Below are 17,142 nucleotides of genomic sequence, written 5' to 3' on the forward strand. Positions count from 1 at the left end.
TCCAAACGGACACCCTGTTCCTACACTTATTCCGTCTGCTCCTACTGTTTGCCACCTCTCTCTAGTAACACCTGCAACTTGACTCCTAGATTGCTCAAGAAATGCAAGCTCCTTTTACTATTAACTTAACCAAAACATATTAAGAAGATACATCTGTTAGAATGGGGGGAAAAAAAAAATCAAAGAAATACATTCCAGAGCCAAAGAGAAACAGTTCATCTGCTCTCTTGAGTTGTCTGCACTACTGCACCCTCTGTCAGTGCGGACAACTTGAAACTACCATGCAGATCAATTATGGGGAAACGGCTGAGCGAGCCCTCCACCCTCCACCCCGGACAGCCGTGCCCTCTCCTCCTGGGGAGGCCACTTACGGAGACTCCAGGCTCTTCCTGCAGTGTGTGATGGAGAGTGGAGGGTCTGGAGGGAAAAAGGATGGAGCTGGCTAAGGCTGATGCCCCAGAGCCCACCCCAGCTGTCAGCAGGGCCCAGGGCGAAGCCCGGCAGGGAAGGTGCCCCCAGGCATCAGGCACCGCTCCATCCAGGATGCTGCGCCCCCACCAGGCCCGCCTCCACCCTCATTCTGGTCCCAGCCACCCCTCCCACCATCAAGGCAAGTCCCGCTGGCAGCTCTGCCCACAAGGTCCGGTTTCCCTGTTTTCAAGGCGACACCCACCTTTCTTGCGCTTGAGCTTCCGCTTGCGCTGCTTATTGACAAAGCAGGCGGCCAGGGTGCTGAACAGGATGGCTGCGGCCAGGAAGCAGATGGTGGCCACAATGCCAGCCAGTACTGGTCGAGCCAGCCCCTCGTCAGTCAGGTCCGGCTGCGGGAAGATGTCTGGGGGGTGGGGGTGGGGGGTGGAGCACAGGTGAGACTCTTCCCTCCCCCAGGGCCCCAGGTGCCTCTCCACCTGCACAGGATCCACATGTCTAAGGCTCTGCCCTAACACTGAAGAGGCGGAAAGGCATTCGGGGAGCCAAGGAGTCGCCACCTATATCTCCTCCCCGTGGGGCAGCCTCACCTGGTGATGACCAGGCCATCACTCACCTGATGGCCTCACCAGGTGCCCTCACCAAGCAGCACGCTCCACCCGGAAGCCATGCCCGGTTGATCAGACACTGCGGGAGCCTAAGTATCACATGGCCACAGGGACTCCCGCCAGCCTCTCTACAGGACCAGGGCCCAACAGGGTGACTGCAGCAGCGCGGGGCTATCACTCCAGAATGCAGGCTCCCGTTCTACCATGACGGTGTAGGCGGGCAACCCTGCAGGGGGTCAGCACGTCCTGGCCATCACAGGCTCATGCTGGCGTGGACAGGGCCATCAGACAACATCCTGTCCTACTGGCAGAAGGGCCCAGATTCGCAGAGCTTGTGAGAGACAGCGGGACTGGATGGGTCCCCAGGATCACACATCACCCAACAGCTCTTTAGGAAGTGCCACCCCGCAGGCTCATCAAAGGGAAGCCCACATATCTTTGATACATTGGGCCAGAACCCACTCCATGTCGATGAAGACATGGATTAAAACAACCCAGATCGTGCTGAGTAGAAAACAAGGGCTCAGCCTTTGCAAGCTGGAGGCTGAAAGACAGGGAATACTGAGGCAGTTGGAGGACGTTCACCAGGGACTCTCGCAACTACTGGGAACCAGACATAAAGTCACTGAGTAGAACAGTTCACAAGAGGTGCCCGCAAACCCTCAAGTCCTCTACTCCGGCCTGGGCTGCAGCTGTCTCCCCTAGATGGACGCCAAGACAGAAGTGTGCTGGGCTACAGCAGGCACCTCCAAGGAGGAAGAAGAAACAAGAGCAGGCTTCCTAGGGGATCAGTGGTTAAGAAGCCGCCTGCCAGTGCAGGGCACATGAGTGCAATGCCTGGTCAGGGAAGATTCCACAGGCTGCAGAGCAACTGAGGCCATGCACCACAACTGCTGAGCCTGAGCTCGAGAGCCCAGGAGCCGCAACTACTGAAGTCCGCACGCCCTAGAGCCCGCGCTCCACAACAAGAGAAGTTACAGCAATGAGAAGCCCGCACACCACAGACAGTAGCCCTGGCTTGCCACAGGTAGAAAAAGCCCATGCAGCAACAAAGACCCGGCACAGTCAAAAACAAAAATAAATCAATTTAAAAAAACAAAAAAACAAAGAAGAAACCAGCCCCACAGTGCCTAACACACAAGACAGAAGTGTGTTAGGCTCGCCACAAGGCTCGCTTCCCTGCCCACCCCACCGCACCAGCATTTCCAGGAATCCTAAGCATGAACTTGTCGGGCCCCCTCCTGCCCCCTGCCTCTGAGGTGCCCCGCAAGCACTGCCCAAGGACGTGTGCCCTAGCTTGATCGCTACGCAAAAGCCTCTTCCCAAACCGAGGGAACCACTTCTGAGGGAGGGATCTGCTACTTGGCAGGGACTGTAACTGGAGAAACATGCGTAGAATTGGGACCAGGGCCAAGAGAAAGGAAGATAAATGGAGACAGTGCTAGGGAGTTGGCTTTATTTAGCCTGAAAAAAATCTAGGGAGAGGAAGGAGCGGAGGAAAACAACACCAAACAGCAATTTTCCAAATGAAACACCCTAATTATGAAGCTGCCTTACCAAGAGGCATCGGTAAGCACCGCTGACCTGTTTCTGTCTCTTTGCTCCAATTCGCACCCCCCACGTCACCCCACAAGTGGGTAACACCAGAGGAACAGAACTTTGACAGCAAAAGGACTGAAGTTCTTTTTAGCTATTCTAACGAGAAGGTTAGCTGGATTTCCTTCTGTGGCTACTGCAGAGAAATGGTCATGAATTTGGCTCTTCCAGTGGAGAAACCCTACCCACCTGAAGGTCATGACACAAAGAGTCAGCTGGTGCCCCCTCCTCTATTCCGGCTCAGCCTCTCCCCGCATGAGCTGGCAGGCCGATGCTGCCCTGACCCCAAGTACCTGTGCTGGAGACGCCGGCAATGTTGCTGGGCTCGCTGATCAGATCCTGCATGACGGCCAGGACCCGGAACTCGTACCACGTATCCTACAGCCCCAGGGGTGATATCCCGTCAGCCGCGCAACTGTGACAGCCACCAGCACCCCTCCCAGCTGACCCCCACCCCGACCAACTATGCAATTTGGGGTATCTGCCAATTTCCATGGGATAAATACTCGGACTGTGATCGATTCCAAGCTATACATGTGAGGTCACTGAAAGCAGAGCTAGAAAGAGATGCAATGTGGGCTTTTGGGACCAATCCCAGCTCTAGAGCATCCAGGCAAGGGAGAAGGGAAGACAGGAGAGACAGCAGGCACATGTGCGATAAGCGGCTGCCTCTCTCCAGCTAGAGAGATGCCAAGGTATAAGGGGAGTCAGCTGGGAAAAAATACCATGTTCTCCAAGGGCTCAGAATTGCTGAGGGAGGGCTCCCACCCTGGGATGCCCACGTCAGACTGCAGCCCGCCCCGTGCTCCCTGGCTCTTGGTGGCATGTGGAGACCCCTCAGGGCTGGTCCTAAACTTGTAGACCTCGGCTGCTGTAACCCAAAGACCCCAAACCCTGGCAGCAGCCCTGGGAGAGCAGGAGTGCGGGCTTGTGGCGGTACGCAGCCAGCACCCCCAGCACCTCCAGTGATTCTAGAAGCTCATCACAGTGATGAACTCCCAGTGACTCTAGAAGCAATTCAGGGTCACTTCCAGCAAACGCCAGGCTCTGCACCTGTGACAGGTCCCTGGCAAAGAAGTCCCCGTCGGTGCCAGGAATGCCGTCGTCCAGCGTCTCCCAGCGCTCTCCGACGCGGAACTCCAGGACGTAGCGGTCGATGGGGAAGCTATGGTTGGCAGGTGGGAGCCAGGACAGGAGCACGCCCTGCTGGGTCCGGTTGGCTGTGAGGCACCTCGGTGGGGTAACCAGCACCAGGGGTTCTGGAGTTGTGACAGGGAATGCTGCAAGGCGGGAGGGGAGAGAATGAGGGGGTTGCTGAGGCTGCTGCACCCCCTCTACCCAGGCGTTCCTGCAGCACAGGGACCCCAAGGCGGTGAGGGTCACATCCCCTGGGAACAGGCGTCAATTTAAGGACCAGAGTCACGTGAAGAGCCGTCCTGATCCAAGGGAAGGAGGCCGGGCAGCGGACCTGAGCTTCCTGATTCTGTCTCCAGAGCACGTCCAACAATACCGAGGGACAAGGGACGGCATCAAGTCCCTCACAGGAAAAACATCAGGAACCACCGGGAAGTAACGGGGTATCTTTAAAAAGATACTTTCGTTCCCTTCCGAAGGAGGAGGAGCACCTTCCCTCGGCGCTGCCCTGTCCATCCACTTCCCTCTGGCCCAGGTGGAAAGCTGGCCCCCACAGCGGGGAGCTCTGGGGCAGGATGAGCCCCCCCTCCACAGCTGCCCCCTTGGTGGCAATAAAGGACCCCAGGCAATGCTGGCATGGAGCTCCCCGGTCACAGCTGCCCTCGCTGGCTGCAAAGAGGGGACAAATGCAACAGCAGCCAGGAGGGCATGGCCCCTCCTGGGCCCCTGGGTCAGGAAGGAAGAGATGGGTTCACGCCTGCCACCAAATGAGGCTGGGGGCCAAAGGAAGGAACCAGCAGAGAACAGGAGGAAAAGGACCCCCAATCCCCTTACGAGGAAAGTGGAAACAGGTGGTCAGCCATGAAGGATGAAACCAAAGCTCTTCCATCCACCTGAAGACTCATCAGGCTGGCCCACAGCGCCCACAGTGCTCAGCTGGGGCACTCTGGTCCAGACCAACCCCGAGGGATGATGGGACAGACCCCTGCTGTGACATCAGTGACAGTCGTATAGGCACTTAGCAAGGTGCCTGCATATAGCAGGCAGGAAACGTCTGCTCCATCCCAGCTCCTCCAGGAGCGCCCCAGCCTGGCCTCACCTAAAGTGTTCACAGTGACCACCTCACTGAAGGCGCTGGTGCCCAGTTTGTTCTGGGCCAGGACACTGAACTGGTACGCTGTCTCAGGCTCCAGGGCTTCCACCAGCAGCCAGCTGGGTCCTGGAGGCACGGGCAGGGACAGCCAGTCATGGGGCCCAAACTGTGCCCGCTTCATCCTGCCCGAAAGGGAGAGAGGATTGGGGACAAGAAGACGGGGTGGGTTACACTGGAGACAGGAGAGGGCACGCAGGTGCTGGAGGTGGGGGGCACCCCGGCCTCCCCAGGTTTGAGGTCAGAAACAGGCCACGACCACTCAGCTATGGCCCTGTCCCCATGAGGCCAGCTCCCTAGCCAGTGCTGGTGCCTCATCTATGAAAGGGGACCCTTGGCATTGTTGACACTCAGGAAACTGGTCAGATTACCAGTTGCATTCTGAGAGAACCTCACCTCAAGAGTCTTTAGAGTGGCCCTGCCCTGAGAGTGAGGACACTGGGAACAAGGCAGGTGCTGAAGTGGGAGAGCAGGGATGAGCACCAGCGGGACCTGAGGGGAGGCCAGGTGCCCAGCTGCCTGGCTGCTCTGGGATGGTCAAAGCGGGCCTGCCTGTGTGACCCAGGGGGTTTGCTCTGTTCAAGCAGGCTGGTGTCACTGCGGAGGAGTTGGGCACTGGACAAAAACAAAGAGTGCTTCCCCACAACGCGGACAGGATTCTCAAGCCTTCCGGGTTAGAAGTCACTGTGGGTGCAGAATGCTGGAATCTGGGGAGAGGGTCAACCCCTGCTCTGCAGCCCGCCGCACTCCCCACTGGCCATGAACCCGGTGCCCAGGCGCACTGTCCAGTGCCACCATGGGGAGGGGATGGCCTCCCATTGGACTGGCCGTGCAGATCGAGGACCCCTGAGGAGGCCAGGTCCCTGCACACCGACGGCTCACAGTTGCCTCTGCCCAGGAAGCAGAGGCAGGGCACCAGAAAGCACAGCAAAGAGAAGCCAGCATCAAAGGTCAGGATGGGAGAGCTGCAGGCAGGCAGAGAAAAGGGGGGAAGGAGACCCCTAGCCCAAGACTGCCCCTCCCACCCGGCACCCCAGCAGGCAAGCAGGGTGACACAGCGAAGCAGAGCCACAGGCATCGAGGGGACCAGTCCATGCCCAGACCTTCTGCTCAGGCCTCCCGAAGGTGACCACATGCCCTGCCCTGGCCACACAGCCCCCTGGCAGTACCCTGACTGCCCCATGGGGATGGGAAGGGGTTCGCTTCAACTCTGAGCCCCCCGAAGCTCACCACCTGGGTCCGCTTTGCATCCAGAACTCAGAAAACTCAGGCATTCAGAGTCTAGGAAACAGGCCAGGTCCCTCTCAACCTCCCTTGTGCTGGAAGTCCACGGAGGGCTCTGCCTGAGTCTCTAAGAGCCCGCGACTATGTCTCCTCCTCTCCAGGCCTGGTGAGCCTGGGGCAACACGCACCCTGAGGGGACATGTCTGGAGAGGAGGAGGTTAGCGCTCACCCTCCCCGATCAACAGTGTTGCCCCTGAGGCAGGTGGCCAGCTCTGGGCTCGGGAAAACCCTAGGTGAGTGTGGACCTCAACCAAGGGCTCTCCTCCCAGTTTTTCTACCCCTCCTGTCCTCAGCCTGACTCACACATCACTGAGATGCTGGTCGACCCCAAGGTTTTGGCAAAGATCTCCAATCCCTGCATCTCACCAAATCAATGTACAGCCAGGTACGAAGGCAATGGACACACAGTCCCAGAGAGGAAATGGACACATGCAGATGAGGGCAGGAAGGTGAGCGCCACTTCACACTGGTCTCTGGAACCATGGGGGAAGGGTCAGGATAAAGCTAATCCTAGGCTTGCAGCTGGGCTGTCTTAGGATGCCTAAGATCAGGAGTCTCTTCCAGACTCCAGAGGACAGAAGAACCTAGAAGAGCGAGCCAAGGACATGGAAGGGCTGCAAGATCAGCTGAGGACACTCAGCACGGGGTGGTGGGCCATTCGGGCCCCGGCGTCATCCCAGACGCCCCACCCACAGAAGCCTCGCCACCAGACAGCACATACCCACCGTCCAGAGGAAGGTCAAGCAGGCAGAGACCCACACCCTCCTCATAACCTGCCCCCCAGCCCCGGGGACAGATGGGGGAGGGGTAAGCAGAGAGCGAGGCGTGCAGGGGTGACTCACAGAGGTCCGTACCAAACAGAGAATGTCTGCTCAAATCCTCCGTCGTAGCCTGGCTCCCAGGACACATTGGCAGTTGTCATGGAGACCTGGACCCGGACACTGCCCGGGGCATGGGGGCTGGTGCCTGGAGACCAAGCAGACACCTCATGGAGGGGGGAAGTGAACCTGCATGACTGGGGCTGTGACCCCGAGTGCCCTGCAAGCACAGTGGCCCCAGGGGGGCAGTGGGGGCCATGAAGCTCTGGAGAGCTGGGTGCAGCCCAGGGCCCTGGGGCTGGAGGAAGAAACCTGTCTGGCCAGGGAGGCTGGTTCTTCCAGGAGGAGAATGGCCTGAACATTAGGGATACGTGCTGGGGGTGGGGAGTCAGCCCCTGGTCATCAGGACTGCGCTTGTCTGCAGAGAACCCAAGTGCACCTGATGACGGTCAGCAAAGTCAAAAGGACCCACCCCACACAACTCTGGCCTGAGACCCAAACACCATCATGAGAGCAGCCCAGTCCAGCCGGCTGTCAACATCTCTAGCAGGAGTTTGAATCCAGGGCCCACCACTCAGTGCGGGGATGCCAGGCGAGGTGTCCCACCTAGGCTGGCCTCGGTCTCTGTGAGCGAGCCTGGGGGGAATACCAGCTTCCACCTTGCACCACTAGGTACCAAGCTTAAAGCCAGTGGTAAATGTTCAATGGCTGTTGTTACGACAGTGGCTATCTGTCCCAGAGGGGCAGGCATACTGTCCAGGCTGGGGTCCTAGGGGCAATGTCTCCGACAGCGGAAGAGGCCCAGGGAACGGGACACCTGTGCCAGGCCCCGCCCAACCCCCAGTCCGTACCGATGACGGTCAGGTGGGTGCTGGCAGTGATGCTGGTGACCACGTTGGTGGCGACGCACTCCCACTCCCCGTGGTCCTCCTTGCTCAGGGCGCGGAACTGCAGGCTCCCGCTGGGCAGGGCGTTGTGCTTGCTTCTGCTGGGCTTCCCTACCTTGGCCAAACATGGGGGCGGGAGCGGGCGGCCAGGGCAGAAGAGAAGCCACCGACACTCAGGGCTCCAAAAGGGGGGCAGCACTGGGCTTCAGCCCACAGCACTCCGCTGCCCCTTGGGAACAGAGCAGTCCCGGCCGTGCCCCCATGGTGCTCCCGCAGCCCTCCACTGCCCCGGGTCACCCTCGCTGTTGCCCCTTGGGAACAGAGTGGTCCCGGCCATACCCCCACGGCACTCTTGCAGCCCCGGAGTCCAGGGGTACCTTTCTACAGGTGATGACAGGGAAGGGGCTCCCACCCCGCCCCCTGCAAGACCCAGAACCCAGAGGTACCTTTCTCTAGGCGATGATGGGGAAGGGGCCCCCACCATGCTCCCTGCAGCCCCGGAACCCAGGGGTACCTTTCTCTAGGTGATGATGGGGAAAGGGCCCCCCAGCGCTCCCCACAAGCCCTGGAGCCCAGGGGTACCTTTCTCCAGGTGATGACGGGGAAGGGGTCCCCAGCCGCGGCACAGGGGATGAGCAGCTCCCGGCCGGCCTCCTGCCTGTACTCCCAGCCCGGTAGCACCGTGAAGTACGGGGGGTCCTAGGAGAGCAGGCCGGGCCATGACTCCAGGCACTTGAGGAGCCTATCTGCCCACACAGAGGCACCCGCAGCCCGGCCTCACCTTCAGGACAAGCCTCGCGGGGGCAGACTGGCCCATGGTCCCCAGGGTGTTGTAAGGCACACAGGTGTAAGTGCCAAGAGCCTCCTCTGTGGCCTCCTCGATCCGGATGGAGCCGTCCTCCATCAGAGTCCAGCCCAGGTTCTGCCAGGCACAGACAGTGCAGCGGAGCCGTGGTCAGCGCTGACGTCCAGTCCAGCCCCACCGGCCAGGCCCAAGCTGACCCTCTGTGGGCAGGCATGTTGGGTGGGGCATCTCGGGTCTGGGAGGATGGCCAGACCTGCTGGACCTGGCCCCATGGGAAGCAGCTCTTTGCTCTCCCAGAACTCTGAGGGGAGTGGAGGGGTCCTGGCGGGAACCAGATCCCCAGAGGCAGCATCTCAGAGCCAGGGGCCTCCCAAGACCCACACGTGGCCCTCCAGCACCTTCTCAACCTGCAGAGGGCGGCCGTCCTTGTTCCACTTGACCACGGTGGCCGGCGGCTCTGCATCCACAGGGCAGCGGATGTAGCCATGAATCCCCACGGGCACGTAGATCACAGGGGGCATGTTGAGGACTCGGGCTGGGTCTGCAGGAGTGGGAGTGGGGGCCAGGAGGGGTGAGAAGACACAGCTGGGGCCGAGCCACCCCACAGCCCAGGGCCCCACACTCTGTGCAGCACCAGGTGCCAGCCCAGCGGGGCCACGAGACAGCAGAGCCCACCCCCAGGGCTGACCACCCAGAGGCCAGCACGCCTGTCCCGTTTGTCCAGTTCTGTGTCCTTAAGAACCCCCTTCTGAACGCACCGAGGCACCGCCGCTCCTGCCCACCTGCAGTTCCCCCGAAACACCTCTGTCCGCAGACTTGACAGCCGGCGGGGACCCTCAGCACCCCAGCCCCTGGACTCCCAACCTCAAAGCCAGCGTATGGCCACTCATAAGACCGGTAAGATGACAGCATCCCTCCCAAGTCGGCAGGACCCCAGGCCCTTTCTCTCCACATGCCCTCGGGACAAGGCTGCTTCTGCGCGCTCCCCCCACCTCGGTCTCCCATCTGTGTAGCTGGGATGCAGAGTCAGCCACGGAGCCTCTGGAAGGCTCTTGGGCAACAGGAGCGGCAGCCCAGAGACGCGGGTGAGTCATCACCCAGGGGCCACGCGGGAGAATGATCCAGAACTCCCCAGGAGGTGGTAGGGATGAATGGGCGGCTCTGTCAGCGTCTGGAGCCCTTCGCAGAAGAGCATTACATAAATACCAGGCCGAGGTGTATATTTAGACATAGCTTCCTACTTTTGTATGGTGGAGGCTTTTTTTTTACCCCCTCCAAGGTTTTCAAAGGGTTTATGAATGGGAAATACTCTGAACACTGCTTTTTAGTAGAAATAAAGATCCTTGTCTCACCCACCTGAAAATCTCATTCCTCCCCCCGCCCCAGTTCTCTTTGAAGGCAGGAAGGAGGTAAGAAAGGACAAGTGGGAGTGGGTGATGCACCGGAGGGAGACGGGAAACCACGCTTCCCTGGCAGGCACGGCCGCAGCTGGAGGATAGGAGTCCTCATCCAGGCAGGTCAGGGTCCTCTGGGACCACTCCTACCAGCCCTGTGCCTCTGTCTCTGCCCCGCTGTGCCCCATGACACAGCAGATGGGATCTGCCCCACGAGGAGTCTACAAAGGAGCCTCTTCCTCTCGCAAGTGTGGGTGGGACAGACCTGATGCCTGGGTCACACAGCCATCCCAGGGACTCACAGAACAGCAGCTGAGAGTGATCCTCTGCTCTGGAAACTGGAGAGGAGGCCTCTGACCCGACCCGCAACAACACTGCATGAGGGCGTGAGGCCAGCACTCGGGCAGCCCCCCCACCAGGCCCCTGCTCTGCCAGCCTCCTGGGTCACCAGCTGTTCTGCTCACATCCTCAGCTCAGACACCGCCTCCAGGCCCTCTCCAGACGGTCACACTCGCGCCTGCCTGCCCCTCCGTGCTGCGGAGGAGCCTGGTTCTCCCACACGAGCCATCAAGTGATGGAGTGCCTGTCATCTACCACATCAAGAGGGGCCCGTGTGGCCTGAGTGACAGAGCCATCGGCCAATCAGGAGGGAGGGGCGAGCTCTCATCACATGTCCTCTCCCCACCAAGACCAGCAAGCTGAACGATGCTGCACAGAAGCCCTCGGCCACTCTGGGTCTCGGGCAGCCCTGGGAGCCGTGGAGGGAAGGCCCAGAGGGGCCTGGTGCTGGCTGGAGTGGATGAGCCACTGGGAGAGGGCCTGTGCCCCTCGCCAACACGGCGACAGCCACCCACCAGGTGTGAGCCACACGCCCTCAGATAGTGAGAAAAAGCACTTCACTCCAGGTGGAGACAGAGGAGCTGGCCGGCACCGGCATGAGGACAGTGTCCAGAAGGCCGGCCTGGCCCCGAGCCCAGCCAGGGTGAGGCCGGCGGGATGGATCGGTGGACAGGGACAACCGCATGGCCGGGAGAAGGGCCCAGAGCGGGCTCCATTCACCTGCACTAACTAGCCCTGGTCAGGCCTCCTCTCGGGGTGACGCCCTCCTCGCCTCGGCCCCTCCTCTGCCCACCTTCCCCGAGGCCGCCCTCCCGCCCCCAGCATGGCCAGCGCGCCCACTCACACTGAACGGTGAGGTACGCCGAGGCCGAGGGCGAGCGCCCCAGGCTGTTGCTGGGCACGCAGGTGTACTTCCCCGCGTCCTCCGGCTTTACCCGGAAGATGATCAGGGTCCCGTCGATAAGGATCCGCACCCGCAGCTTCAGGTCGCTGCAGGGACATAGGACACAATGTGGGGGGTTGGGGGGGCCGGGGAGGAGAGTCTTCCATGCGATGCCAGGGCAGTGTGCCCTGCCCAACTCCTCCCCTGATGCGTGGGACAGGCGTCCCCCGCACCGACATTGGTCTCAGCACACGGAGCACAGGAAGGGGACCCCAGCCCACCCTCCCGCCCCAACCAGCTCCCGGAGCCCAAGGGCAGTCCCTGCTGGGAGGCCTCGCCGCTGGGAGGCCTGGCTGGGCCCAGGGCAGGGCGCGCACTCACTTCTGGAAGTAGACGTTCTCGTCCTGCCAGTACCAGGTGTAGGTGAGGTTGCCGGGGTAGGCCTCTGCCCGGCAGGTGAGCAGCGCGTCCTGGGAGATGTTGACAGTGATGTTCTCAGGAGGGGAGACGATGAAGGGAGGCCCTGGGGGACAGGGACAAATGTGACCTCTCCTGGGGAGGGGGGGGAACCACAGCACCAGCTGCCAGGGGGCTCTGCCCCTCTGAAAGGGGTGCCCTGAGCCCTGGGAGGGACCAGGCCGGCACTGGTCCAGAAGCAAGCAGCACAACTGAGCAGTTGTCATGGAGACGCATCCAGCTGCTGCCTGTGCTCAGATTCTTACTCGCCCTGCAGGTCCCAAGGATGCAAGGGGCCCAGTGGTGTGGCCACACACAGCTCTTGGCAGACACCCACCCATGCCCAGCCCCTCTGCAATCTGGCCGCCTGAATAGCCAACTGACCCCTCCACAGATACACACACACAGGAAGGAGAAAGGCCGCTCTCTCGACCCACAGAAGGAACCAGCCTGCCTCTAGAGGAGTAAGAAGTTCACCAGACACAGGTGGAGGGGCGTCAGGGAGAGGAGGCAGCGCAGGCAGAGGTCATGGCTGGAGTTCAGCAGCCCTGGTGTTGACTTTCCAGACACCCTGTGGCTGCCACCAGCTCTCACCCAAGTCAGGAGGCCAGGCGCAGCCACCCGCTGGCTCCCTCCAGCAGGGGTGGGGGAAGTGGAGCAGGTGGACAGAGGCCACCCCTTCTGAGGGGCTCAGGGCCCCAGGCAGAGCATCGCAGGTGCTGACCCCACAGACGCCAGCCCTGCCAAATGTACTCCATGTTATTTAAGCCTCTGGGGTTGGACTCAATTCAAATCTTCACTTATTAAGGCAGTCACCAGAGGATGGAGTCGGGGGGTGGGGGGGCAGTCCTCCCCCGGGGAAGGTGAAGACACCGCAGGACACCACCTGGACATTCAGAGAAACCAGAAACCCAGCCGGCATGGCACGTCCTGCCACCCCATGGGAGGGTCACTGTGGGCCACCAAGGGAGCCCATGATGCAGGGAGGAGACCCCACCCGGTTCCCCACCATCACCAGTTGAGCCACCCACACCCTGGGAAGACCCCCAGCTCAGTGGGGCCAGGACTCCCTGCAAGAGGCCTCACCTTGGACGAGCAGGTGGGTGGTGTGCACCGCCTCCCCCTGGATGCTGTAAGCGCGGCAGGTGTAGGCGCCTCTGTCCTCCCGACTGACTGACGTCACCGTCAGGCTGCCCTCACTCACCTGGAGCCAAGGAGACGGACTCAGCTCCCACCCTGGGCCCCACCAACACTTTCCCAGTTGGAGGGGGCCTCGGGGCCTGTGCACTGGGGAACCTCCAAGGTCACAGATACCACCCGGCCTGCCTGCCACCTCCAGCCCCACCTGCGCCTCTGCAAAGGTGAATTGGTGGCAGGACAGGAGGCAGGGGGCAGCAAGGAGGGGGTGCAACAACCCACAACAGACCCACACTCACCTGGTACTTGTTGCTAGCACCTAGGAGTGTCCCCTCCTTCAGCCAGGTGACAATGGGCTTGGGATTCCCAAAAGCCGTGCAGGTCATGGTGACGCTACCGCCCTCCTTGGCCTCAATGTACTGGGGGGGTGTTTCTGTAAAGGTGGGAGGAGCTGCAAGAGACCCAAGGCATGGGGGCGGGGCAGGGGCGGGCTGGTCAGCTGGCCATCCTGCACATGGGACCCTGCTCCAGGCCCGCCCCACAAGTCCAGGGCACTCCTGGAGGCAGGAGGTAAGCAGGAGCCAGGCTCTGCCCGCCTGCCTTACAGAAGGGAGATCTGGAACTCAAGAGTCTGGCTGAATCCCAATTCTAAACTTTCCCTGTTGCATCTGCGTAATTCCAAATAAAGGACTGTTTGTCCAGCACCCACAGTGAGGCCCCCCATGCTCAGCACCAGGGATACGGGGATAAACGAGGCACCCTTACACCTGCAGCCCTTCACACCTCGACCATCCAGATACCCGTCTTTCCGTAACCCCAGCCCAGCCAGGTCCACGGTTGCAGGCCATACACCGTCTGAGCCCCATCAGGCCTAACGTGGATCACAAGCCAGGTGACATGGGATCACCTAGACCCTGCAGAAACAATCCCACATCTTCTCCCAGCCCAGCCATGGCCACTCCCTCCCAAACTGCTCCCCCAGCACCCGCTTAGGAGTCCTGACTAAAATCCCACCCTGTTGAAACAATCAGCTTTTAACACACCCCATCTCATCTGTCAAAGCTGCTTTTAGAAGCCACCTGATCACCCTCAACCCTCTGGACAATCACCTGGGGTCTTCTGGAGTGGGGACACTGGGGCACCAGCCTGAGGGTCCACAACACCGGGCTGGGCCAGGACTTCTGACCTTGTCTCAAGGCTTCAAGCTCAAGTCCAAATGCCCCTCGCCCTGTAGCCCAGGGCTCAGCCATTCTGGGCTCTACCTAAACCCCTGCCCTCCACACTGATGGGAGGAATGAGCCGAGTAGAGTCTGTGAGAGGAGCTGGTAAAACGTAAAGCTACTGAACGGTGGTCATCTTGCCAGTACTGTCATCGCTGTTAGCTGCCCAGGGCTTCTGAGGCCCCGAGGTGAAGCTGTGAGAGGGGTCTCCTAGGAGGCAGCCTCGCCCCAGGCCCAAGCAATGCTAGGGTCACAGCTGTCCACCAGCCACCACACATCCCTCAAATTGACTCCAACACTCTAGCCTTCGTGTCTTCCTACAAGTAAGAAATTCCATCCCTGGGACTGCTGCACCTGCCATCCCCCCTTCCTGGGCCATATTCACATCTCACCCTTCTGGTGCTTCTACATCTTTGCTAAAATGCCACCACTGCCTCACCTGGTCAGCCGGTCGAGGAAGGCACTTGCTGCAGTCCTGTCCCCTGAGACAGTTTAAAGCACTTAAGGACCAAGTCTCCTGAGAGCAGAGATCTCTGTAAATCCCAGTATGTGCTCAGCTTTTAGCTCAGTTCATGTATGGAAGTGAGAGTTGCACCATAAAGAAAGCTGAGCACCGAAGAATCAATGCTTTTGAACTGTGGTGTTGGAAATGACTCTTGAGAATCCCTTGGACTGCAAGGAGATCCAACCAGTCCATCCTAAGGGAAATCAGTCCTGAATATTCTTTGGAAAGACTGATGCTGAAGCTGAAGCTCCAATACTTTGGCCACTGACTCATTGGAAAAGACCCTGATACTGGGAAATACTGAAGGCAGGAGGAGAAGGGGACGACAGAGGATAAGATGGTTGGATGGCATCACTGACTTGATGGACATGAGCAAGCTCCGGGAGTTGGTGATGGACAAGGAGGCCTGGCGTGCTGCAGTCCATGGGGTTGCAAAGAATCGGACATGACTGAGCGACTGACCAGAACTGAACTGGCAGGAAACAGAGTCTCAACAAACGGCTGAATGAACGGACAAATGCAGTGAAATAGGTGCGTGCCTGCGAGCACACGTGCACACGCGCACACACACCAACACAAATGCAAATATAAAACTGAAGACAAGACAATGGTGAGACAACCTTCTTCAACCATCTCCCCAACGCTCCGCTCGGTGTGGCCACCAAGGTGGCCATGAGTGAAGGCTAGGTGACCAGGGAAGCGCTCTTCATCACGCACAACAAACATCTTTGAGAAAGTCATTCCTACCCCGACATTCCACACACCAGACGTGATGGTAGAACACATTCTGTGTTCATTGCACAGTCATGTTCGACTCTTTGTGACCCCATGGACTATAGCCTGCCAGGCTCCTCTGTCCATGGAAGTCTTCACAAGAATGATGGAGTGGATAGTCATTCCCTTCTTCAGGGGATCTTCCCGACCCAGGAAACGAACCTGGGTCTCCTGCACTGCAGGCAGATGCTTTAGCATCTGAGCCACCAGGGAAGCCCCAAAACACATGCTAAGCCCTTGCAAAGGGAACCTGGCTTCCGAGCCCCAGACTGCCTCCTAGCCTGGCCTGTGAGCCCATCCCAGCAGAGTCCTGCTGCCAAGCCTGCTCTTGAACTACAGCTCACAGAGCCTCGGCCTCTATTACCCCTGTGTCACGCTTAAGGAAAAGATAATACGGTAAATTATTTCCTGAAGTGACAAATTAATTACTAATTACATAATTACTTTATTATTTAGGTGCTAATCAGGAAAGCACTTTGAACAATTTCAAGTTTTCAGGAAAATAATGGTTTGACTCCCGATTATTTACCGGATTAGGTGTGAGCCTGCCAGCTGCATTTCCAGCTTAATTCTTCTTTTTTTACACATGCCCTATAATTAATCATGCAGGTTAGAAACAGGCTGGCCTCTCCTCCAAGCAGTTCACCGACAGAAAGCGAGGCCTGACTTGGGCTTTTCTAGTATTTCATATGCAATGAGGAAATAATTGGATTTGCTTCCTCCCAACTGGTCTTGAAGAAAACACAAAAGGAGAAGGAGACAACTTGTGATTCTAATTTTTCATTTTCCTAGGGTGATCCCGGTCAGAAATGCCTGACAAGAAACATTCTAGTTTGGAAGAAATGCAATGTTTGCACTCCAGGCTCTTTCCTTCAACAAGGGAAGTATTTACGCTAGAAGAAACCTCAGAATGCAGGAGAAGGGAGGCAGGAAGAGATTGGGTGAGGTCGCTCACCTTGGGAGGGGTGCCCTGGTAGGGAAAGCATTCCATGATGAGCTGAGCTCCGGTGCTGAAGCCTGACCCTTCATTCCAACAACCAGCCAGGCTCCTGAATGCGGTGGCTCTGCTTCCTCTGGGCCTCCGGGCATACTGTCTCCTCTGCCCTTGGAACACCCTGCCAGCCTGACCCCCCGACCCCCTTCACCTGGCCAACTCCTCTTCCCCAAAGGGTCTCTGCCCAGGGCTCATTTCCTCAAAGAAGTCCCTGTCCCTCATGCTCCCAAAGCTGTACTGTAGTTGCCTGTGGACCTGACTGTCCCCTGACGATCCTTCAGAGCTCACTCTGCATGCCCCCAGAGCCTGCCGAGTGGACATTCAGGACCGCATGTTGATCATGGGTCAATTCCCAAGGGCTCTTCAACCACCCAGGCCACCTCTGCCAGCCCGAGGCCCCTCCTGGGCTGCCCAACTTGGTCTTTCTCTACCTTGAGGGGGAGGGTGGCCAGTATCCCACACAGAGTGACCCCCGCACAGCCGACGTTCCAAATGCGACATCAGGCATCTTCATCCACAGCCCTTCGTTTAATCTTCACTACAGCCCTGCACACAGGCACAGTTCTTGGAAACAGAACAGTGAAGCTCAGAAAGGGGAGGCGGGTGACGTGGCTCAGACAGTGAATGAGGTGGACTCACGACACAAGCCGAGTCTCGTCGGGCTGTGTTCCCTGCTGGTCCACCCGCCTCCACTCCCTGGACAGGACCCAGCGGTGATGTGCGGCAGGC

At 59.2% G+C, this 17,142-nt stretch overlaps 1 protein-coding gene across 1 annotated transcript in view; it reads right to left on the reverse strand.

The window, feature by feature from the left end:
• IGSF9B (immunoglobulin superfamily member 9B) overlaps positions 1 to 17,142 on the reverse strand; it is a 41,786-nt gene that overhangs the window by 12,449 nt on the left and 12,195 nt on the right. Inside the window, exons 4-17 of the mRNA XM_061157607.1 lie at positions 13,220 to 13,371; positions 12,870 to 12,987; positions 11,709 to 11,850; positions 11,289 to 11,434; positions 9,110 to 9,252; positions 8,688 to 8,828; positions 8,489 to 8,605; positions 7,871 to 8,021; positions 7,056 to 7,167; positions 4,867 to 5,042; positions 3,687 to 3,913; positions 2,927 to 3,011; positions 674 to 835; positions 372 to 417 (exon numbers count right to left, since the gene is read on the reverse strand). Of these exons, the coding sequence (XP_061013590.1) occupies positions 372 to 417; positions 674 to 835; positions 2,927 to 3,011; positions 3,687 to 3,913; positions 4,867 to 5,042; positions 7,056 to 7,167; positions 7,871 to 8,021; positions 8,489 to 8,605; positions 8,688 to 8,828; positions 9,110 to 9,252; positions 11,289 to 11,434; positions 11,709 to 11,850; positions 12,870 to 12,987; positions 13,220 to 13,371 (1,918 nt within the window). The remainder of the gene's footprint in view (positions 1 to 371; positions 418 to 673; positions 836 to 2,926; positions 3,012 to 3,686; positions 3,914 to 4,866; positions 5,043 to 7,055; positions 7,168 to 7,870; positions 8,022 to 8,488; positions 8,606 to 8,687; positions 8,829 to 9,109; positions 9,253 to 11,288; positions 11,435 to 11,708; positions 11,851 to 12,869; positions 12,988 to 13,219; positions 13,372 to 17,142) is intronic.

The sequence above is a fragment of the Dama dama genome, chromosome 2 (assembly GCF_033118175.1).
Source record: "Dama dama isolate Ldn47 chromosome 2, ASM3311817v1, whole genome shotgun sequence".
Classification (NCBI taxonomy): domain Eukaryota; kingdom Metazoa; phylum Chordata; class Mammalia; order Artiodactyla; family Cervidae; genus Dama; species Dama dama.